Raw genomic sequence first — 25481 nt, 5'->3', positions numbered from 1 at the left:
ACAAAGGTGGTGCAATATCTCTGGTAGTAATAACGGGAGTGCTTTTGACATGGTTAGCTGTATTCTGCCAAATGGTAGTTCAAAGAAATTCCGCTAGGGGTCCATAATGGAATGTCTTGGTACTAGTTTAGGATTTTACCAGCTGTCACTCAAACTATAGTCATTTAAAGCTCTGACGTCTGTATTGTTATTTCTGTACTTTTCTAGTACAGGGAGCATGCAAAATCGGCTTATGCATCCATTAAGGTATTAGCTTTCCGCTCTGTATAGTTCTCCGCCATTTTGAGGGGAAAGGGCGGGAGCACTTTTGCGTCTTCCCACTAAAGGGGCTAGACAAATTTTCAATAGGTTACTTAACTTTAACTGCGCTTCAGAGTAGACAATAATTTGTGAGATCATCTCGAGTTTGAAACTGAATTACAGAACTGCAAACTTTTTAGTCTGTTAGCTGTTACAAATGTCTGGCAACTCTTGTCTGGGAGCTGTCTATAACTTTAACATTTTCACATAAAAATGACTTGATACCACCTTTGGTTCGGTTCAGTTTTAGTTACAAAATAAATTTAACTTTCGCCATCCAAAGGTGCACTGCAATAGATCTATTTTGAGTCTATTGACTAATCCCAGCATCAAAAATATAAAATAAAAAAAAATACCGAACTGTCATGATTACAAAGTGTGCGATAGTATTCTTCTTTTGTGCCAGCCAGATATTTTTTATTTGGCGAAATATTTGTATGTGTAAAAGACTCCATTTAAAGAGATTAGGAGATCCTAAAGATAAGATTTTAATTGTATCCTTAAATTTTTTTTATTTTTCTTTACCTGCCCCGCTGTTATCGTTCATTGTTTTGACTCTACAAAAAGTGATTAATATAACACTTCTATTGTTTATTCTTCGACGCTATTTTCGTATTTTACATTCAAAGAATTGGAACTAAACGTTCTTTAAAGGAACTTAAGTGTAATCCCCTCTTGTTTAACGTTAAACACATGGCTTCGGAAATTGTCAAAAGAAAATAACCGACTTTTCCAAAATAGACCAACAGCCAGCCCCCCTCTCTCTCTCTCTCTCTCTCTCGCTCGTTCACTCACTAGATGATTTTAGACTTTTTTTCTCGATTTCTCTTTAACACCCTGTGGCTAAGAAAAATCTAGTGTGGGGGGGGGGGAATTTTCACCTCCCCTATTTTAGTGGACGCGTGACGTAGTCTCGTTTCGCTACAAGCACGGAGAGTCGGAGATTGTATGAAAAAGTTGAAAGTGCTCGTTGGTTTTAAGGCCTGTTCGGACTAGTGTAAAGAATCTTAGGTTTCCGTCGGTTGCCTTTGGTTAATTTAGTTTCGGTTGCGTCAGTACGTTCATTTTAAATCCCTGTTCAGACGTGAGGGAAGACGACTGACTTTTGAGTACTAAAATAGCCTCCTCTGTCGCAGGAAGTTAGACTTACATCGGTATTTGTGGAAGGGATTAACGGGAAGAATTTCGTCTGTCGTCTGATACGTAGGTCAACAATATGTAATGTAGCAGACGACAGACTAATTTTGCCCGTTATTCCCTTTCACGAATTCTGAGGTAAGCCTAACTTCCGGTGATAGGGAATAAGGTGGATTCGGAATGTCAAAGAGCGCGCCAAGAATTCTAAAACTTTTCATATATCGTCTGCTAAAACATAGCCCACTCGATCACGCGTTAGTGAGGCATGAACGATTGGGCTATGTATGGCTAAAGAAAAGGCGCTAACGAGGGCTGAAGGATCGATGGCAGAGGAAGAAAGTTGAAAAATACTTGTTAATTCGCCTTCTAGCGGCTGATAGCCCTAGTAGCAAACCGGATAGTGGGGGGGGGGCATATGGGGGAATCAACGTTCTAATGAGGGAAGCAGCTACCCGTTTTATTTTTGTCTAGATGGCGCTAGCTTTTTCCGGGATTTGACTCGGTATTTTTCATAACCCCCCTCCATTTTGGGGCTGAAAAGGGGGAAGTAAACTTAACATTGATTGTTTAGTCGGGGCTCTATGGGCTGCCATCGGTCCTTCAGTGTTGCTTTGTCCATGACGAGGTGGTGCCATCTCGACACTAACCGAAGGAAATTGATAATTTTCAAACTGAAACTGCGAAGCTTTTACGTGCAGTCGTTGACTGGTGTGAACAAACAGTCTAACTAAGTGAGTAAACCGACTTTACCGACGTGAACCTAAGATTTTAGTAAGTTTGAATGGGCTTTCACCCTCTTGAAATACCACAAACGAAAATGAATTGAAGAATTTAAGGTTTTTCAGGGGTACTTGACTCTTTCGTTATCAGCAGAAAGATTAATTTAAAGGACATGAAAGTACAGAGAATTTAGGGGGTTTCCATAGCTATACACATGTAAAGGTGGTATAGAGTGCTGTGAATAGCATTGGTTTTGAATTAATAATACGTCACATTACGGTGACGTATTTTTGCCTCGTTTGCAGCGCCATCTATACAAAAAAATTCAGAATATCGGCCAGAATATTCGCGGTCATGTTTGTTACCGATTTGAACAAGCACTTACTTTTAACAGAAGCCAAGTCTTGGCTTCTCCATTCCTGGTGTCAGGCCTTCTGTGAGTCGAGTTGGTTAAGTACTGGTTCAAACTGATCTGCTAGCCTTTCTATCTTGACTTACCAACTGTCTGGCAACACTGGGGGAACCGGCAAAATAAAAAATCCTTTAGCCGAACTATGTCCTAAGCAAACACATAGGTGTAGAATTTGTTCCGCAATAGATCGTTCCATTAAATACTTGCCGAGGAAGCAACGTACAGGGGATGGGCCGCCATTCTAGGAGAGTTCCCTAGCGCCAAGAGGCAACGACAGATGTAGCTCGCTTTCGCTACACGCGGGAGTATAGTCGACTCACACTGTCGCTTGAGGTGCTTCTTGGCGACAGGGAAGTAACCTAACCTGTTGCTTTTCCTATGGCACTACAGAAATGGTCTATTGTATCGTCATGACAATGGCGCCATTTAAGGTGCAAGGAAAGGTTTGAATAGAAATTAGTGTGTCAGGTATGGTTGCATACATTACATCCTACATTGCCTCTAAAAGTAGGCGTGGCACGCGTTCCTCGAGTTTTGGTTCCGAAACTACGGTTGCCTTCTCCTCCTTTTCTGTGCTCTCTCTGTTATAAAATCATTTAAGTAGGGATTCTAGACGATAAGTCGAGTGACTATTCAGTAATAATGGGAAGCTTTATTTCGTTTAAATATAAAATGTAGCCTATATTAAGCCTCGTATTCCAGAACCAGTTTTAAACTTAGTCTTCTAGACAACAAACAAAGATGCTTAAATTAAGGGGGTTCTTTTATGACGACTTTTTAATATAAAAAAAATAGCTTAGTTCGGTATTAAGAGGGAATATTTTAGCTCCGACTGAAAAGGTACATAGTTCATCGTATCTCCTTTCTGAATTCTTTTCCGATTTCGGAGGCGGTAGCCAAAATAGAGAAGGGCCTGTCTTCTGCCTAGATAATCTTAGTGAGCACGTAGCGCTACTTTTAGTAATCTGCCGGATTTTTTTTTCTTTTTCTTTTTACTCCGCTCTCATCTGCTTTTGAGTTTCTACCCTTATTTCCCTCCTGTCTTTCTTCCTTTCTTTCTCTTCTATCTCACTCCATGACGAAGGATGAGCCTTGATGATGAGTTATAAGTAATGTATTAACTATAAGTATGATGATTTTAATTGCCCTAATGGTAAATTTCTGAAGGAAGGTTTGAGCTCGGGTTTGGTTGGCTTAAGTTTTGTTTTATGGCTTTATCAGAGAGTACAGCGATCCTGTAATTCGTATAAAATCCTATATTTTTGAATCTGTCCTATATTATCCTATGATTTCGTGAAAGGTCCTATAATATCTTTTCAAGAAGGGATATCTAATTTATTAGGGAGAAGGTTTAAGATGCCTAAGTATTCGCATGCCATAGTTCCAGTCCCCCTTTCAAAATACAAGTGGGGGGGGACGTAAAAGGAGGCTGGGCTATTTCGCCTCTCCTCAGTCGGAAAATATGACTGTTAATTTTCGTCATTCGCGTCGCGCTGACGTGAGTTTTCAAGAACCAATGAGATGCTGGTTGTAATTTAGAGGCGGGGATTAACTCCGGACCTACGTTTGGACTGGAGATAAAGCTGGAAATGTGGCGAATTTATACCTTCTCCCCTATTAAACTAGATGTCGCTTCTTGATCCTGTTTTTCTACTTAGTCGAATTTTTCGTATAGTTCAGCACCAAATAGATCATAATTTATCTTTTTTTATTGAGATTACATTTGACTAGACTTATTTTATGTAGTGGAATTAAATTGGTCTACTTATTATTGTTGCGTTACCTATGGATTAATGGTAAAGAGATGAGGTTCTCGGTTTTGAAGGAAAGGTGAAATTATAAGTATGTAGGGTGGAGTAATACGCGCCAGTTGTTAAGGATGAATATGGACGTCTGTCTTTTGGACCTAGTTCTAGAAAAAGTTTTAATTTTTGGAACGAAAAAACGAAGGAAAGAGAATGTGAGATTGAGAAGAAATTTTCGTGGGCCATTTACGATAATAAAAGTATCCCGTAGTACATTGCGCACGCTCCTACCTTTGGTTGGAGAATGTTAAGAGACATTTTAGATGTGAAGAAAGGGGGTAGGCAACCCTCAGTACATACAAGGGGGTCGTCTCTGTGCACTCTCATGAGTCATGATACGAAAAGACTACAGCGCACGCGTCGAAAAGTGAGATGAAAGGGAAAGTTTTACAGAGGCTACCTCATAGGTATGGAGATTTCTACTCAATCTCACCACTTTCCTCAAAGAGCAAACCCCTGAATTTTGAACTCGAAATCGCCCAAAGAACACCCCCGGAGGGCCCGGATATGATTTTTTACAGACCTTTCAGTAACACCCTGTACACGAATTGTTTATTTTGACTAAAATCAATCGCGAAGCATTGTTATAAGGTAAAATACCGTTCGAAGCTTTCAAAACACGCTCTCGATTGCCTACGTACCTTATTTCTTTCTTTTGCGAATTTCCCACGGTTTTGCAAGAGACAAAACTCATCGATGCTTCACTCGGTTTCACAATATCTTGAGTCGCAATGTAAATTTCATTTTAATATACAGTATTACAAAGGAAATCTTGAAGGGTAGTATAAACCCATCAAGTTTGGAGTCTAGTAAACTGAAAGAGAGGCTCTTGGTTTATCATGTCCTCTGTGGGTTGATGAAATCATGGACGTCTGGTCTTATTGGGCTTAATTTTTACATTTTCAAGTATACCTCGAGCTAGATTTTCTTCTCTTTTAATCGAAAGAGCGTATAAAATAATGAATCTATCAATTGGAACCTTGTTTCTATCTACGCTATTAAGGAAGATACAAGCAATTAACATCCCGTAATGGATGGCACTACGTGTTAGGCTTTCCAGCGAAGCACTGGGAAGTACCCCTCCCTATTTGGACGTCTAGTACCACCTGAGGGGAAGAAAAATCCAACTCCTCTCCTTTATACCCTCCTTGGATCATCCAAGGAAAATTAAAATTATCATATTTGAATATGTTTATTTGCGTCAACCATTGACGTTAACAGCTCGCTTCTATGAAAAAGGACCATAAAGCCACTCCTGTTAATAGTTGGAAACGGAAACGTGTTTAAATGAACTAAATTTATTCATATGACTAAGAAGCGCCAGCCAAGTTATAAATATATAATCAGAAGGGGATAATTGAAGAAGGGTGACACTCTGTATCCTCTAAATACTTTAGTTATGCAACATGATTCTTCCCATGTTTTGTTTTCTCTCATACTCATCAGAGTCATCACACCTCTGATGGCATCGTACCATGGGGTGAATTCTATAAGTGTTTGGTACTAAATCCTTAGCAATCAACCCACAAACCTTTATTTTCTTGACGTGGGACAACAATCCACAAGCGCATGCGCCTTGTCAATTAAATAGTTAATCGCTAATAAAGTAATGATGAGGGAACTATTTATCGCGTATGTGATTCGGTTTAGTGACCTTGAATACTCCAAATGTAAAATGATGTTGGGAAGAATCATGTTACAAATACCCTCCCGCTTTGTGCTTGTACACTTCTCTCGAAAGTATTATATACTTCTGATATAATTAAGAGATATATTTCACTATCCCTTTAAAGGTTGAGTGATAGGAAGATGTTTTTAAAGTCAGGTGGAGAACGGTGTTAAATGAAAAGTAGTTTTGGGAGCTTTTTCAGTCCGCAGCCGCGCAGCCACACCGTGACAATCATTTATTTCTCTTGAGCATCCGAGATTGCTCCGCTCTTCTTCAGTTCAGTTTCTAACTACTACTCCCACTCTCAAGAGCTAAAATTAGACACCGTATTTTTTAAGCACTCTTCCATCCATTTCCGACACTTCTTCCTCCCTCCCTTACTCTATTTCAACCTAAAAACTTCCCTAACTCGCACTTTAAGTTTAAAATAAAGTAACATTAAAGAAATCTCCCGCGACGCGTTTAGGTTTGAATTAATTCTCCCCTCTACTTTAGGATTATTTCTATTCCAATTTGGAGACTTCCGCAATAGTGAATCATAACATTTTGAAAAGAATTTATATTAATAAGATTGCCTTTAGTTCGTCGGTGGGTTACTTATATTACAGGAACCGGTAGTAGTAGTTAGAACGCTTGCTTTATGACGGGATGTTTTTGGTTTCTTTCTTTTCAGATATTTATGTTTAAAGGGATACTTTGTACTAGTTTTTTTTTCTTTTTTAATCGAAAGAGCGTATAAAAGTAATGAATGTATCAATTGGAACCATGTTTCTATCTACAATATTAAGGACTTTACGAGCAATTAAATTTCTGTAATGGCACGTAATGGACACTACACGTTAGGCTACTCCCCAGTCCTAACGCTTAGTGTCCATTAAGGAAACCTCATTACTCGAATCATGGTTCCAATTGATATATTTTATGTTTTTATGCGCCCTTGCGATTTAAAAAAGGAAAAATTAAAATGTGGGAGTAGCCCTTTGAGCGTAATCAATTTTCCTCGGTTTTTCTGTTGAACTGAGGGTATTTAAGGACATTTTTGGTTTGGTAGAATGTTTTTGGTTGTAATTGGTGGTTTTATGTGTAAAGGCAATTTTAGTACCTTACCTGAATTGTAAAAATTGTGATTTAGGATATCAGGAAACGTATGGTAATCAAAGGTATTTATTAATCGACAATGATGACGGTAAAGTTTGAGTGGTTTTATATATTAATCCAGGATGGTAGGGACAAAGTGAAAAGAAAGTTTGGCACAGGTTAGGAAATTTTTCAATTGGTCCTCAAAGGCCATGGGAATTTTCAAATTAATGCACAAATTTCAGGGGGGCGTTTGGGAATTTTCAAATGAATGCACAAATTTCAGGGGAACGTTTTAGGAATTTTCAAATTAATGCACAAATTTCAGGGGGGCGTTTGGGAATTTTCAAATGAATGCACAAATTTCAGGGGAACGTTTTGGGAATTTTCAAATTAGTGCAAAATGATCAGGATCGTCAATTCAGAGTCACTCATTAGATGTTAGGGAAATTTGAATTTAGTACAATTGCGTAGGGAGAAGTTACGGAGTTTTTAATTGTTATAAAGTGGGGGCGAGGTTTTTGGGAATTTTTATTGTAGTTTTTTGAAATATAGTTTGAGTCTGCTAAGAATATATAGTCCTGGAAATAACCTATTAAAAACTGGTGTTTGAATTTGTTTCCTTTGACCCGACAATTAGTAAAATGCGACGCTAGAACTCTTTTCGATGGAAGTCGGCCTTTAAGAGGGGAAGGTTTTTCCTTTCAAATTAATTTATAGGGTTGGAACTGAAACGGCTTCGGAATTTTAACTGCCATTACAATACTTTGAATTGAGTATAAATTGAAACGAAAAACAAGAGATGAAAGAAAAAAATAAAAGGATTTTGGAACTTATCCAATCTTTTATTTCGGTTGCGCGGGAGATTGTTTGCTACCTCAATGTTTTTTGTTTTTTTCCGCTTTTTTTCATCTTTGAACCGAAAAAAAGAAAAGTTAAATTAGGTTTAAATGATGTTGTTTGGTTGCTAATCTGTCTGTGTGCCACGTGCCGATTTAGACATTCTTGCCAAAACCAAATTAATTATATGTATTGAATGAACAGATCGGGTGGAGTAATTTAGTAAAGGGTTTTTTTCCTTTCTATTTTTGGTAGATCTTTTTTATTGAAAGTTATGAGTGTTGTGTAATATAAGTTGCTGAAGTTGACGCATCAAATAAACAACTCTTATTTAATATTTAGTAAACTAAAGGAAACGGCGCAGGGTGTTTGAAATAGCGTGTCAAATAATGAATATTCAAATTGGAATTACAAATGCGTGTTGCTACAATATTAAAGATGGTGCGACTCGAGTTATTAACGTAACTTGAGCCAACGCGTAGGCCTTTCTGTCGTAAGTTTGAACTTAATACCACAGCGTCGTCTGCTTCTCAGATAGGCCTAACCAGGCTTCAAATAAGGATTATTTTCCAAACTTGTCCTCCGGACTAGGGACTCCTGGTGACTTTAATTATTAAACTAGTCCCAAGGACCAGTATCCCTTACCATAAGTTTAAAAGATATGTTCCATAAGTATGACACTTTCTATACTACTAGAGACTTATAGCTCGAACTAGTTCGAGAATGACTATAGCGAGAATTGACTACACTCGGTTAATTTTGCAGTCCAGTTCCCTATTTAGTCTGTACTAAGCCTTTGACAGCGCCTCACCAGGCGTCGCTCTACAAGAATCTATGACCTACGTCACTTCATGACAAGCTTATGGAACATATCTTTTGAACTTATGCTTACCCTATGAATTTAATTTGGAATTATTAAAGTAGTCCCGGGGACCAGCAAGACTCGGGGCTTTAACTAAAATAGTGGTCCAACGAATTAATAATCTGATTTTGACTGCCTGGGCGTAACTCGTTGGCTCCAGTTTGATAACTTAATTTCTCGTATCTTCTTTAACATTGTAGATAGACGCGTAGTTCCGATTGAAAAATATTATTTTATTTCAAATAGAAAAGAAAACGAACCTTCCCTTTTAAAATAAAGAACCGTTAAATTAAATTGAGCCAAGTATGGGAATGTTTTGACTAAGCAATAAGTTTTTATTTTATCGTTATTATTTGGCCCTATTTTTTTAAAACTCAAACTGAACTCAAAAACTCTTTGTTTTGCCCCCTCCCATTTAAAACATTCGTAACGTTTTTGTGTATAAAAAACGTAAAAAAACTACCGAAACAAAACTTTTAAAATTACTAGTTACACTTTCTTAAATTCATATTTGAAAATTTTTCTCCTTTTGTGGTAATAATAATGCGACGATGTTAATTCGGTTTTTTATTCTTAGTGTCTTTTTAATTATTACTTTATACCATTAGGCTTAAGGCGATAGCAATGCATTAAAACACTAATTAAAGAGAATATAAATATGTTTTTCATTCTTCAATTAATTCCGCGTCCCAAATGAATACCATCGCTGGTTAGGTTATAGTTTTCTAGAAAGGACTTGGAATAAGAAAAAGACAAAAAAATAAAAAAGTAAAACGTAAGCGTAGAAAATAAACGACCCTCTCGTGATTATGTCAATTTCATATATGACTTTGCAGTATGGGGAACAACAGAATTATGGTGTTTTTCTTACGTCATTTGCAATGTATTATACGTAGCTTCTGTTTTAGTGTCAAGTTAAATTGTATTTCGGTTATAGAAAAATATGGATATGCCCTCAAGGGGGTCTGCCACATTTTTTTCTTTCTGGTTCTGTCTCAGGGTTTTTTTCTTTTCTTTTAATCTCAAACTGCGTAGTCAGAAGCAAATTAATTTTAAGTTAATGTGTTTAGAACACATAATGCTACATCAAGAAGCGATATCTAGTTTACTAGGGAGAAGGTATGAATTCGCCACGTTTCTAGCTTTATCTCCAGTCCAAACGTATAGTAGGTCCGGAGTTAATCCCCGCCTCTAAATTACAACCAGCATCTCATTGGTTCTTGAAAACTCACGTCAGCGCGACGCGAATGACGAAAATTACGTATTTTCCGACTGGGGAGAGGCAGCGAAATAGCCCGGCCTCCTTTTACGTCCCCCCTTGTATTTTGAAAGGGGGACTGGGACTATGGCGTGCGTATACTTAGGCATCTTATTTTTCTCCCTAGCAAACTAGATATCGCTTCTTGGCTACACTAACTAAGAATAAGGTTATTGATATTGTAATTTCGAATAGATCGTTTCGTTAATTTCGTAAAGAGGAGAAAACGCCATAGCGACCGGGGGGGGGTCATCTTCTAGGGTCATTTGCCTCGCGTCAAGAAGCGCCGTTAGAGGCAGTGCGAGTTGGCTAGCCTCCCTCGAGTCCCTCCGCGTATATTGAACTGGGGCTCCGTCTGACGTTGCATCTTGGTGCGAGGGAAATTACCTAAGGTCGGCCTCCCCTCCTGTGTGTTGGTTTCTCTGCGAGTAATTTTTGGAATAGTCTATAATAAAAGTCTTACAGTTGGGACTGTAGCTAAGATTCGGGTTCAATGCAGGGAAAAGGCAGAAATCCCTCAGTATTTCTGCTAGAACTCCTGTCTCCTGAGGGTGTTACGTACTACTGTCCCCAAATGAAAGCTGTCTGTAAGAAACCTTAGTTCTATGCCGGAACACCAGGAATATATACAGCTTGTAGGAATAACTGTGCCCTTCATATCACCCGCGTTAATTTCTACGCGATTTTTAAAGGTAGGTCTTGAGTACTATTGATTGGTTGGTAGCTACGCGAGGTGCAACGCGCGGCGAGATGCATTAGCGTCAGGTAAAATTCGGCATAAATAATGATGAGGCTCAGCTCCTCCCACAAAATCCGCCTAGATACGTTGAGGAAATGGTTACACAATGATTCCTATTGGTTGTATGTATTCCTGGTTACTCAAAGAACAAAACGAAATAAAACTGCGAGTCACGAACGATAGGAAGTGTTATTTACTAACTTCGAATGAATGCATTTCTAAAGAAAGGTCTCTCTGCTTGATCCGCTGATGCTTTTACAGAAATGTAGGAGTAATTTTCGCCCCGTTCTACCATTAATATTGCGTAAATCCAAATCCCTGTGTCACCACTTAAAAATTTCAACCGTCCTTGTTTCTTCTACGTTACTCTCGTAGAGTACTGTACGGAATTTTCTATGTTGTATTGAAAAAACTTTAAAGAGTTCATTCACGTTACTAAGAACATGGGGACTTGACTATACCATCTTCGCATACATTGTTACCGAATTTCGTCTGCTAAATTTTGGTTTAACTCTGATAAAATCATGTATAGATCGCACTCTCAATTTTTTATTAAATTTTTAATAGATTAGTTAATGTATATAAGTAGAAGCAGGAATTCATACAGTGTGTCGGAACCATTTTATCAACGTATCTAGGCGGGTTTTGTGGGAAGAGCTAGACTTACAATTACCTTGTGAATAAAATCTCGCTGCCTGTTGAACCTAGCGCGAGCACCCGACCTCTCGTTGCTACCAACCATTGTAATCACAGTTAGAAAGACGTCATAAATATGATGCGTGACGGAAAGTACTCAAGCCCGGCCCACAAAACCCGCATAGAAATTGCACAATGATTCCTGTTATCTATATGTATTCATGAATGACTGACTGATATTCGCCGCCCAGCGCAAACCGATTTAGCTAGAAGGCTGAAATTTAAGTAGTTAGCACGCACTAATAAAGATTTTCCAATCCGCCGCCATCTTGAAAAATGGCCGCAAGAAATGTAAAAATCAATCTTTATGTTAATTGCGCGTTTCAACCGATTTCAATAACAGGGTTCGTACACTACCTGGAAATCCTGGAAAACCTGGAAAAGTCAGGGAAAAATATATTAGAGGGAAAGTCTGGATAACAGTATCAGACAAAGTGTTGTCTGAGATTTGACCAGAGCCCCAAAATCGCGGAGCTCCCTTCGCTCGCTTTGCTTAAAGTTAAATTTAAACCAAATAGTCGACTTATTTTTATAACAATAACAACTCGTTCAAAAATGATTAGAGTGATTTTAGATTGATTTTCATATATGTTCGCCATGTACGTTACTGCAAAAGGTCAGGGAAATTTGTGGAATTTAGTCAGGGAAAACCTGGAAAAGTCAGGGAATTTCATTCCAAAAATTTTGTACGAACCCTGAATAATATTTAGTACAGTTATTTCCTATATCCTATAGATAAGCTTTATGCATGGCTTTTGGGGCTCGATTTGCCGCCATCTTTAAAAATGGGTGCACGAAAAGTAAAAATAAATATGCCCGACGTGCTGACAGGGTATCACTAAATTTAGAATTTTAGTCTCACTTATATTCTTAGTAATGCGAATGAATTCTTGAGAAATCGAAGGGGCCGGTTTTGATAAGAGAGTCACTGTGTTAAGAGGAACACTCGACGACGCCGCCGCCGCTGTTGCGACTTTTAATCAATCTGCCAAATGTTAACGATCGCTACTTAATTGAAAAATAAAATTCGCTATTTAGAGGTTTTTGGCAAGGCGTCGTCGGTCATCGGGGTTGTCGTTGCGGAATGTTAATGTGTTTGATTGTTTGTTCTTAAAGGGAGGGTGAAATAGTCTCTCTCGGTTTATTTGTCAAAAACCTACATTTATCTAGTAAATATCTGTCAGAATTAAACATTTATCTGCATGGTAATGTCTGTAAAGAAATAAGACTTGTTTGGGTGTTAATGTGAGTGAGATAATCTTTATTGAAGTTGTGGTAAATTTCAAAATTGAGCCAATTGGAGTTTTAAAGTTCTGTTAAATAGTTAGAAAAAAATTGTACAAACTAAATTCATAAGTCTATAAACTAAACCACAGCTGAGACTCTATTGAAGTGCACCGTAAGTTTATAAGATATGTTCCATAAGTATGACACTTCCAATACTTAGTAATGCTAGTTCGAGAACAATTAACTAAACTCTCTTGAAGTGCACCATAAGTTTATAAGATATGTTCTATAAGTATGACACTTCCTATACTTCGTAATGCTAGTTCGAGAACAACTCAAGAATTAACTAAACTCGATTTTGCAGTCCATCTTCTTATTTAGTGTGTACTAAGCCTTTGACAGCGCCTCACCAGGCGTCGCTTTACCTCGAATCTATGACCTACGTCACTTCATGACAAGCTCTCGGTTACCAGTGAGAAACTTATGGAACATATCTTATAAACTTATGCTAGAATTCCATTCCATTTCATTCACTGAGGGTTTGAAAATGGGGCGTTTAACCTTTCCTAAACTTAATTATTTCTCAATTTTATTTCCTATATACTGTTGGGAGTGACGCAATTTAATATATCTTTTGAAAAAGAAAAAAGGCGTGTTTTTATATACATGTATCTATAGCTAGTTTTTAATAAAATAATCTCCTGTCAAAATTTCCTAACTATCTATCCTTCTATACTGTAACACAAAAAGATAGCCCCGTTCGTGTTTCTATCTAGGTGTGTGTTTGTTCCTCGTTTTGTTTTCCTTAATTTGTTCAAGCGTGATTTATACGACGCGTCGCAATGTCTCGTTATATCTTATTAGGTCCCGTTATAACCCACCCATCCACCCAACTCCCTCTCCCCCACTGTTACGTCGAAATAGTTCCTGTTATATTACTATTTAAATCTTCTTTCAATTCAAGTCGGGGTGAATTGAAAAACTTTGTATTTTAAATTATTTTCCTTGTGTATAGTTCAAACCGTGTTCAGGGAAAGCCGCGATGATATTTGTGTTAACAGATTGGCAAATTAACTTTACGAGTGAGGAATTTACTACCATAAGTCACTGGTTACTGAGAGCAAGAAGCGATATCTAGTTTACTAGGGAGAAGGTTTATATTCACCACATTTCTAGCTTTATCTCCAGTCCAATCGTAGGTCCGGCCGCTCCGGCGTTAATCCCCGCCTTTAAATTACAACCAGCATCTCATTGGTTCTTGAAAACTCACGTCAGCGCGACGCGAATGACGAAAGTTACGTATTTTCCGACTGAGGAGAGGCGAAATAGCCCGGCCTCCTTTTACGTCCCCCCTTGTATTTTGAAAGGGGGACTGGGAGTCTGGCGTTCGAATACTTAGGCATCTTATAACTTCTCCCTAGTAAACTAGATATCCCTTCTTGGTACTACCATTTAAGTTCATGATACTTGATCATTTTCCAACGCAATGTTGTTGACTTTTGTACTAATAAAAGAGGAATTTGGAAAAGCTCCTTGAATGAAATTTGTATTGAAGAATTACGGCGATTCTGGTGATATTATAGTTTTATGTTAACCAACCATCTTGGAAAATGGTTGCTCGAATTATCGGCTTCATTCGAATTAAGGTTAAGACGTTTTTTATTTCTTGAAATTATGATTATCTATGAAATATTTTCGAGGAATCTCGTTAATTTCCAAATGGAGGTCAGTCAAATACACTAGATAACAGTTAGGTGTATTATTATACACCGCGCTCGCTGTGGTTTGAACTTGACTTAAAATAATTCAATACCTGATATGATATATCTATCTATGATAATGGATAAGAAGCCCCATAAAGAAACGCCAATTTTATCCGCGTAGGTAGAGTACCGACCCAACCAAGACAAGCGCACCATAACGGGCGTAATATCCAGATTTATATGGAAATATTATCCCAACCAAATTTGGCATACCGCAATAACCTCAAAATCTTTGTAGCGCACTCGGCAGCTCTTTTCAAAGTAAAAAAAATTGCTGAAAAAATTTCTCCGCGCTCCGAATCGTTTGGTGCTTTTTCAAACGAAAAGACGGTTATCTCCACAGTGAAAGAACTCGTTTTTTCTTAGCTTTAACTTAGTCCCGCTATATCAGAAATATATTAATTCGATGTTATTAATGATTGTTTTAAGATTTAGGACGCCCAGTTATTTTTGCCACTAGTTAGGGAATTAACTCTAGACTGGGAAGATAGCTAGATTCCGTGTCATTTAGGTGCGATAAATGAACATATAGTCGTCGAAAATTAGCAGACCATGTAGAGATAATTAAACTATTTATAGGCCTAGGACGTTTTAACCAAATATTGTATGAAAGTGAAAGCCCCTTTGGAGGATTGCATTTGGAAATTATTAGAAATTAGGATGACTTTAAAGAGTAAAAGATAGCTGCTGAAGGTCATATATTAGAGGGATATGTCGATCTAGAATCTTTATCTTTCTTAATCGAAAGAGCGTATAAAATAATGAATATGTCAATTGGAACCATGTTTCTATCTACAATATTAAAAAAGATACGAACAATTAAGTATTAATAGTATTGGCTCGTAATGCACTCTAGGCGTTAGGCTTTCCCGCTATGCACAAGATACTTAAACGTGTTAAAGGAAGTTTTAACCAAATTTCGTTAAATATTGCAATAAAGTGAAAGCCCTCGTGGACGACGTAATTTGACATTATTAAAAATTAAAATGAGATAAAAATAGAGATTGTATATTGGCTGAAGGTCCATATATTAATATTTTTCAACTTCGAAAACGCGTTATAAAATATCAATTATTTTTGAGTCAATTTTTTTTTCACACCAAAATTTAAAATTTTATTTGCTGATAAACTTCAGTTGTGAAATTTGTGTGTTTCCATGCCACTAATGACCGAGGGACCATTTACTCTGCCTAATCGGTTTACAATATACGTTTGACTGCATTAGAAGAAATACACGTAATATTGACAGCGCTGTCATAGGTAAGGTAACTGACAATAAGTCTACTCCTTGATAGTGGCGACCAATACCAAACTCATTCCGCATTGCAGCATTAACGGTAACTCTCACTCCCTCGCAATTAAGAAAATGCAGAAACTTAAAAGAGTAGAAAATAGACCTCTTATTTCTTTCGTATGAGATATAACATTATATATTCATACAACTACAGTTTTTCCACCGTAAAACGTACCTGTGTATTGTGGGGAAGCTCCTATGTACCACACAGTATAGTTAGCTCTACCCAACCCCTGGGAGAAAGTCAGGGAATTGGATTCTAAAAATATTATTGTGCCAAACAAACCCAGGACTCCAGGAGTAAATAAAACTTGCAATGACGTCATTTGACGTTTCCTTTACCTCTATTGGCTATGAACCTTTGAAATGGTAGGAGGGAAGAGAAGACTAAAGCTTCTGTCAGGGGTTTCAAAACGGATGATGCTCCAGCTCCTTCTAGAACGCGTAAATCTGTAGTTTAATCATGGTTCACGTCCTCTTAACGAAGGGGAATGTAATTTGAAATGGAACTTTTACTTCGTGTTAATTTACTTCTGGTTTTGGGGGGTTTATCCTCATCTTCATCCGTCTAACTTTTTCCGAGTTCTTGCGGGAGTTTTTACTTCAAAAAATTTTGGTTGACAGTTTCTTGGCACTTGGAACTGGGTACCTGCTATGTATGTATAGGAGAGTGTGATTTATTTGACGACCGGTGTAAATTTGGATTTGCCCAAAATTAAATTTCCTGCATTTCTCCCGCTACTATACCACCACCACTACTAGTAAAACTGTATCAAACTTCTTACCTATCTTGATGTTAAAGGAAAAGTTAATTATACCATAGATAGATTTAATTTTAGAAGCAGGAATGGAGACCGGTTAGTATTTACTTCAGTCCGATTCATAGCCCATTATAGAGCCCCTCCCTCCAACACGTAACGAAAAGTTTAAATTATCTAATTGGCTGACTTAAACTACGTTTTGATGACGTTGCTAACGGGGACGACGAAAAATACGTAATTCCTTTTTACCTCTGTCGCTATGACCCGCCTCTACTTTCATACCCCTCCGTCCCGAGGAAGGGGGTCCGGGACTTTGACGCGCGCCCACATTACTCTGTTCTCTATTCCTACGTCTAAAATTGCATCTATCCCTGATTATACCTTAAAAGAACGGCCTTTTTCTAAATATAAAAGGAAAAATATTAAAATAAAATAAACGATCTCTTATTACACAATAATTAGCATTTAATTTAGTCTTAAAAACGAGGACTACCGTGCCGCCATTTGTTTAGTGGCGTCTGCTAAATCGGCCGTTTTCTAAATATAAAAGGAAAAATGTTAAATAAAATTAATGATCTCTTATTACAAAATAATTAGTAAGCATTTAATTAGTCTTAAAAAATATCAAGGACTACTGCGCAACCCGCCATTGGTTTAGTGGCGTCTGCTAGCCCGATCCTCTTACCCTTACGGGATTGGTTGAATTCCCACAGGCTAAGAGAGGTAGGGGTGGGAGGTTCCAGCTAGCAGCCACTAAACCAATGGCGGATTGCGCAGTAGTCCTTGATTGTTTTTCAGACTAATTAAATGCTTACTAATTATTTTGTAATAAGAGATCATTAATGTTTTTTCATTTTATATTTAGGAAAAGGCCGTTTTTTGTTAAGCTATAATGTTTTGTTAGGTGAACTTTTCCTTTAAACGCCTTATAACTTATTTCCTTGGCAAATCCGCTACGTAATGTCTGATTCATCATATCTATTAGGGCCAATTTTAAATTTACGCCTTCTCAGGTGGTTCCTCCTGTATTACGTTTCAGTTGAATCAGTTCAGATATTTAAGTCACTCTTTTTTTTGGGTCCTAGTCCAATATTTTCCTGCAAAAAATGTCTGATTATGATACGTAGTTGCGTTTGAGTTGGAGGATACTATATTGGGGCCAAAAAACGTTGCTTTTAACGAAAATGTATTTTTAGCTTGGCAATTTTAGGCCAGATCTACCATGAGCAGTCTTTATTTAGATTCTCCATCAACACCATATCATGCGTGTGTGTTAGTTAACTGTTGCAAAGAGACGAAACTAAGTAACGTGTTTCAGAGAACTAATTTTTTGTTGTTGGATTTTAAATTAACTCTTACTTAACGTTAGTTTATTTTGTTTAGTAAACAAATGAAAGGGGTTTTTGTACTGTCAACTAGAGTAAAAACTTAATTCATCAAAGACCATCAGAAGCATTTTCAGGGTTCTTACAAACCAAGGTACCCGGAGAACCTGGATGTGTCAGGGAAATAAATTGTTGGCTAAATATTAAGGGAAGACTCAGGGAAATTTACAAATTTTAGTAAAATTTCGGGAAAATTCCGGGAAATCTATTATTAAAATTCAGGGGAAACTCGAGGGAAATTATATTTATTTATTTAGTAAATGTCACACGCAAGTTTTTCTTAAACCCACGGGAAAAATCTGGGAAAATTATAATTTTTAGTAAAATTGAGGAAAATTTTGGGGCTTGAGTAAGTTTACCCTGGACGGGTTGCCCAACTGAAAATAACCATTACCATGGCCTTGCGCCTGAAAATATATGGGGAAAAGAACCTGGAAAGGTGTTCCTAAAATTGTATTGCTCGTTTAAATCTGTAACCGAAAGAACTATAATTTTGTCGCCCTTCCACATTTCTCAAACTACAACATGAGGATCAAAAATTGCATATTCGGGTACTGACATAGTTTTGCTTACTTAGGGGGTCATGTCGCTCGCTGTTTTATCCTCTTATAATCTTCCATAAAGAACAAGATGTTGTATTTTATTTGGTATAATGGTTTCGGTGCACCAATTAGAAAAAATTTATAATTTTACAAAGTTTTTTGTTATTCCTATTTCATGTAAAATAGCAATAAAACAATTTTTTGTTTTTATTTTGTATTTTCAGAAATTGGCAAAGTTCGGAGTTCGTTATTTCAAATAAATGGAATGCGAAAAGAACCTCTCGATTTACCCGAACCTGAGGGCGCAGTCTTGACTAGATCTGAAAAAGTATATGTTCCAGTAAAAGACCATCCAGACGTAAGCCATTATGGAGCTTTATTAAATTTTTTTAAACCCCTCGTTTCGCTTCAATATCCAGTGTTTATTAAAAATTAAGATAAATAATATTTTGTTGTCCTCTTTTAGTATAATTTTGTTGGTCGAATTTTGGGTCCTCGTGGAATGACTGCCAAACAATTAGAGCAAGAGACTGGTTGTAAAATAATGGTGCGAGGGAAGGGCTCCATGAGGGATAAGAAAAAGGTAGGAAATAAACAAAACACGTTTCACATTCCCGAACATTTTTTTGGGGGGCTAATTTCTTTGAGTAGGAACTTGGGCTGGTTTGGTGGGTGGGTGTGTGGGTGGTGTTTGACATGTTGTCATAACCTAAAACCATCCATAAGTTCATAAGATACGTTCCATAAGTTTCTCACTGGTTATTGAGATCTTGATATGAAGTGACGTAGGTCATAGATTCGAGGTAGAGCGACGCCTGGTGAGACGATGTCTAAGGCTTAGTATAGACTAAATAGACCATTTCGGAAATTTCATACAGAAAAACAACGTACAGGGGTTTTCTTCACTGGCGCCAAGAAGCACCGGTAGAGGCAGTGCGAGTTGGTTAGCCTCCTGCGTGCAGTGAACTGGGGCTCCGTCTGGCGTCTCTTGTCGCGAGGGTTTACAGGTTTATGTGATTAATCAGGCGCAAACAGGACCCTCTTTCAAGTTTCGAGCCGCTCGAGCGATGTACCATAGTGTAACAATGACGAGGATTGGGAAGAATACCAAAATGGCGACCTCGCCCCTGTGGGTTGGCTTCTCAGTACGTCATTTCCGTAATGGTCAATTGGAAGATAGGCTGTAAAAACCGAGTGTAGTCAATTCTCGCTTGTCGTTCTCGAACTAGCTCGAGCTAGCATTACGAAACATAGGAAGTGTCATACCATTGGAACATATCTTATAAACTTATGCTGAAACCGATAATGTTATAAAACTACCATTCGTTAAATTACTTCACATAATTTTTGAGGGGTTAGCGGCCAAAATACTTTTAAAAACCCTGTTTTGCAATTTGGACATTGGTCGCTTCTATCAGGGTTCGTACGGAACCTGTATAACCTGGATAAGTCAGGGATATGGAAAATAGGGGAAAAAGTCAGGGATTTAAAACATTTTCCTAAAAATTCAGGGATATGTCAGGGATTTTGTTTAGTATATCAAACCATTTTTCATGCAATGCTAAATATTAGCCAAGTGTGATGAAGTTGGCTCTGGTAAACACCTGAAAATGGTCAGGGATAACCTGGAAAAGTCAGAGATTTTCAATGTAAAAATTTCGTACGAACCCTGTCTATTCAAAAATATTAAAAACTTACTTCTTAGTGCATTGTAAGTGTCGCTCTTAACAAACGTTAATTACTAACGAAATTACTTAACAAATTATTGCTTCCATTTTGTTGTTTGGAATTTGACTAACGACGTAAGTAGCATTTGGCTCCGTTTAAATATTACTAATTTATCGCTATTGTTTTGTAATATAAAAGGGAGGTTGTAAGTTGAACGGGACTTCAGTTATTCGATTCATTTACGTACTTGAACTAAAATAGGTCTACCAGTGTCGCCAACTATCTTTTTCTTATATTGTTTCAAGAATAAAATTTTTCTTAGTCTGTCCTCTTTGCCAGAACCACTGTAGAGAAAGGTTGTAAATTCGAAAATCGCCCTATTATGTTATGACGCGAATTCGAATTTCTTTAACCCTGAATTCTTCTCTGTTGGCTCTAAGTTGTTGGACAAAACTCTTAACTAAAGTTGAATGAACTTCTAACGGAATCGAATAACTAGGTCTTGATTTGCTTCGCCTTCAAACGAATTAGTCATATTGAATTTATGAGTGTTTTCTGGAAACTAAATTTGAGCAGGGATAGATTTAATTTTAGAAGTAGGAACGGAGAACGGTTAGTATTTACTTCAGTCCGACTCATAGCCCGGTATAGAGCCCCTCCCTCAAACACGTAACGAAAAGTTTAAATTATCTTATTGGCTCACTTAAACTACGTTTTGATGACGTTGCTGACAGGGACGGTGAAAAATACGTAATTCATTTTTACCTCTGTCGCTATGACCCACCTCTTCTTTCACACCCCCACTGTCCCGTGGAAGGGAGTCCGGGACTTTGACGCGTGCCCACATTACTCTCTTCTCCATTCCTACTTCTAAAATTAAATCTATCCCTGATTTGAGAAACTATAACAAAAATAAAACAAACGCAGGAAGAACAAAATCGAGGTAAACAAAACTGGGAACATTTGAGCGACGATCTCCATGTCTTAATCACGGTGGACGACACCCCAAATAGAGCGACAGTCAAAATACAGCGAGCCATCGAGGAAGTCCAAAAATTATTAGTGCCAGTCACAGAAGGTGAAGACGAACTAAAGAAGAGGCAGCTAATGGAGCTCGCCATTATCAATGGCACTTACAGAGACTCTAATGCCAAAATCGCTGGTATGTATGGTATTTATCGTTCAAAACTCCATTGCGTCGATTGTACACGTCACCGCATTCTAACTAACCAGCAGCCCAAAGTTATCTTGTGCATTGTTTACAGACTAGGAGGATTCATACCATTTACACAAGGAGGCTTGGCTTTTGAGTCATACCTTGTGTAAATGGTATGAATCCTCCTAGTCCAAAAACTATGTGTAATCCCGAATGGGAGGTCAAAATATCTTGGCTAAACAATATGAACAATTAAGGCGATTGGTCTAACTCTGTTCTTTAAATGTTCTTGCGAAGCCACCGAATCTCCACGAATCATTACTCCGCACACAGCAATGGCCTTCTCGACAACGCAGTTTCGGGGTCCTGGTGGTCAGCCCTTGGGCGCCCCTCTCATCCTCTCTCCTCGTCTGCCCATGAACGCCAGCACGGCGGCCGCCTTGCTCAACGGAGGTGGACCTCCGCCCCTAATCTCTCAGGCCGATGGACTGCTTTACACTCCATACGATTATCATCAATACGCCGCCTTGACCTCTCCCTTGCTAGCGGAATATCCATCCGCTGAACACGCCGCGGCGACTGGTGCGTTATTTCTTGGCCGATGATGACCATTCTTTACTAAAATATTTCATATTCTTCCTTCAAAAAAAAAAAACTATAATTGAAAATGGTTGATTTTTCTTTTATCTTACACAAATGGCTACCTGAGAGCGAGGGAAGTTTTTATTTTAGAATAATTTCGCGAGTAACTTTGAACTTAAAGATTGTTAGGGCATCTTTGATGGTAAATTGTCTGAACAAATAAGGGTTGCTTTACCATGGGTTCAGGGTTTGGATATGTTGCACTATATCTCGCTATAGTGTACAATATAGCATATAGGCTCCTATTTTCGCGAAGGATCGACAGTTCACAAATGGCACAACAAAGTTCGAAGATATTTCAACAACACTTTCTAAGTTCATAAGATATGTTCCGTAAGTTTTGTCACTGGTTACTGAGAGCTTGTCATGAAGTGACTTATAGGTGAAACTTCATAAAGTGACGCCTGGTGAGGCACTGTCAAGGGGCTTAGTACCGACTAAATAGGAAGATGGACTGTATAACCGCGTGTAGTCAATTCTCGCTTGTCGTTCTCGAACTAGCTCTTAGTAAGTCTCTAGCATTACGAAGTATAGGAAGTGTCATACTTATGGAACGTATCTTATAAACTTATGGGTATAGAGAGAAACTAATTGGCCACGATGAAGTAATTTTCTTCCTTGAAACCAATAAGACCTTTTCGATGTCAAATAGGACGTAGGCAACTCTCAGTATCGGGACATACAATTGGGTTGATACATTGCCATAGGTCTATGCGCACTCTCATGATACAAAAAGAGTACAGCACAGGCGCCAAAAAGCAAGGTGGAAGGCAAAGTTTTACCCCGTGTCTTTCCCTCTTAGTTACATCGAAAGGGTCTCTAGAGCTATCTCAGAAGCCTTAGTGTCACTTGTCACCCATGCTATTTGCCCATAGAAGCAAAACGGTACCAAACATGGCCGCCCACTGCCAAAGCTAAGCCCGTGACCATGGATAAAGAATGCGCGTGATGAAATTTGTTTTCACTCTACAGGATCGGCAACTCCCTATCTCGAACGACAGCTTATTCTGTATATACTCTGTTACAACATCGGTTGTCAGCACGAGCAAAGCTAGGTCTCTATATAACCAAGCTTTGTACGTGCTGTCAAGAGACAAAAAACTTCAGGATCTCCAGCATTTAAAATATCCGCGAACTTTTTAGCTCGAGGCTCGTCTCTTGTCAGCACGCGCAAGGCTAAATTACATAGAGACCTAGCTTTGCGCGTGCTGACAACCGATGTTGCAATAGAGTATATACAGAATAATCTGTCGTTCGAGATAGGGAGTTGCCTATCCTGTAGAGTGAAAACAAATTTCCTCACGCGCATTCTTTATCCATGCCGTGACGTTGTACCTAGGCGCTGACGTTACAACTGAAATAGCTCAATTAGCCTTATTCCTGATCAGCGCCATCTACCCATAGCGGTGACTTTGAGAACTACTGTAAGCGGCAAGCAATCAGATGTCGCTAAAATCTGGTGACGTCATTTTTGGTAAGACCCGAGAGTGCCAGTCAGTGACGTCACCAGATTTTAGCGACATCTGATTGGCTTGCCGCTTACAGTAGTTCTCAAAGTCGCCGCTATGGGTAGGTGGCGCTGATCAGGAATAAGGCTAATTGGCTTTCTGAGATTGCGTACGTTTTGGAAGCCTGTTCATGTAAAAACACAATCCATTTACATTTTTGCACTCGGGTAGCCAATTATAATAACATTCAACCGCAGAAACGCTCTGTATGAAATGAAAAACTAAATCCTGTGATTTTTGTTTCTTTTTATTTTTTACAGTTTATTATAAAACAAGCTATAGGGAATAGACCAGTAGTCCTAAATATAAAAAAGAAAGGAAATTTAAATAGCACGTGCATGGTGTTACAATTTCATTTTTTTTCGTCTGCTACTTAAGATTTTCCCTGATTAGTTATCGCCCATAATGTGCGGTAATTTAATGTTAAAAAACAAAATACATTTGTAGCGAAATATACACGTAGAGCTACAAAAAATTCGAATCAAAAAGAATCAACGCGCCTTTTTTGATTTGGGCTTATTTTTTCCACACAAAAAATCAAACGAAGAGACCGCAAAAGCAGAAATCTGTGATATATCAAATCGAACTATCCCCAGTTTACGAAAATAATCCGCTACAACTCGAGTTTAGGTTATTTTTCTGATTACTTATTTTTTTTAGCCATAATTATCCTCTCAGGGAAGAGAAAAATTTATATTAATTGAAAATATTAATTACTTAATTAATTAATTAATTAATTAAGGAGAAAATTATTTTAAACCAAAAGATATTTTTAGGACAAGTTATCGCTTTAAATTATTATTATTATTATATTATTAGATCAACAATTGATATAAATTTTTTTCAAAACGCTTTTTCACGTAAATTTTTTAAAAGAAATTAATTATGCAAAAGAACAATTTAAAATTTATTTAATTAATTAATTAATATAAAAAGAAATCAAATACGCTCTCGGGGAAATTTATAAAAGAATATCACGAACTTTAATCAATTATCTTTAAAATACGCCATTTTTTTTTTAATAATTTGCGCGTTAAAAAAATGTTGTGCCAAAACCAATCTTCCAAAAAATTTGGTGCACAGAATTTTGGAGATTATACTGGGACCATGTTTTGTTAGGAAAAAGAGAAGTTGAAACGTTTTTAGGCCTAGTAATGTTAAATTTGAATAATTAATTTTTTTTTTGCCCCATTGTTTAAAAATAAGTTTTTTTTTTCTTTTTAATTATTATATTTTTGTCTGAAAATATGGGGATTTTTTTTTTTTTTTGCTTTTTTCGTTATTGTTTGTTAGGCAATGCTTTTTTGGCATTTTTTTCCTTTTTTTTTTTTGTTGCATGCTTTATATACATATATATTTATTTTTCGCTATAGAATTTTTTTTCTTCTAATGTTTATGGAAAAACTACCTTAGATTTAGTTTAATTAATTATTTTATTAATTACGCCTTAATTGGAAGGGACTACGCTTAAATTTATATATATATATATACATTATAGGGACGTGTTATTCGCTTTCAGATGAAAATATATATTTATTACGTAGGGGGTGCTTAAAGGTTTTCGCTACTTAAGTTTAAAGGTTAAAAAGTTAAATGGGCTAATTGATAATTTATAATTTATGAGTGATAATTAATTATGATAGACTTCATTAAGAGCTTCATAAATTAGGTATATTAAATAATAATTATATTAAAGAAAAATATGGACAATATTCCAGCAATTGTATAAGACTTACGGACGGACTTAACGTTAACGTTAACGTAAAAAATGAAATACAGGAAAATGTTTCGTAACTCGCTTAATTTTTGACCGATTTCGACGTAATTTGGTTCATTTTGAAGCTCTTAATGTGCTCTATCATAATATATTATCAATTGTAAAATATAATTTAATTTACCACGTTTAACATCATCCAAATACAATTTAACTGTATACAATATCGTACTCAAATTTATAGTCATTTTGTTTTTTCTACCCCAATTTTTTTTTGGTCACAATTTACGCAACTTGTTAATTGTA

General features: G+C 37.3%; 1 protein-coding gene across 3 annotated transcripts in view; it reads left to right on the top strand.

The window, feature by feature from the left end:
- how (protein held out wings) overlaps nt 1-25481 on the top strand; it is a 41960-nt gene that overhangs the window by 12078 nt on the left and 4401 nt on the right. For 2 of the 3 annotated variants that reach the window (XM_089859499.1, XM_089859496.1), the window contains exons 2-5: nt 18712-18845; nt 18954-19070; nt 21083-21317; nt 21609-21893. In XM_089859499.1, the coding sequence (XP_089715625.1) occupies nt 18712-18845; nt 18954-19070; nt 21083-21317; nt 21609-21893 (771 nt within the window). Of the gene's footprint in view, nt 1-18711; nt 18846-18953; nt 19071-21082; nt 21318-21608; nt 21894-23721; nt 25470-25481 lie in introns of those variants that run through there. The other variant, XM_089859497.1, reaches the window with a different exon arrangement.

This window comes from Phalangium opilio, unplaced genomic scaffold (genome assembly GCF_054372755.1).
Source record: "Phalangium opilio isolate 3A_F unplaced genomic scaffold, DU_Popi_V2 ptg000329l_1, whole genome shotgun sequence".
In the NCBI taxonomy this organism is placed as follows: Eukaryota; Metazoa; Arthropoda; class Arachnida; order Opiliones; family Phalangiidae; genus Phalangium; species Phalangium opilio.
This window is presented reverse-complemented; position numbering and strand designations above follow the sequence as displayed.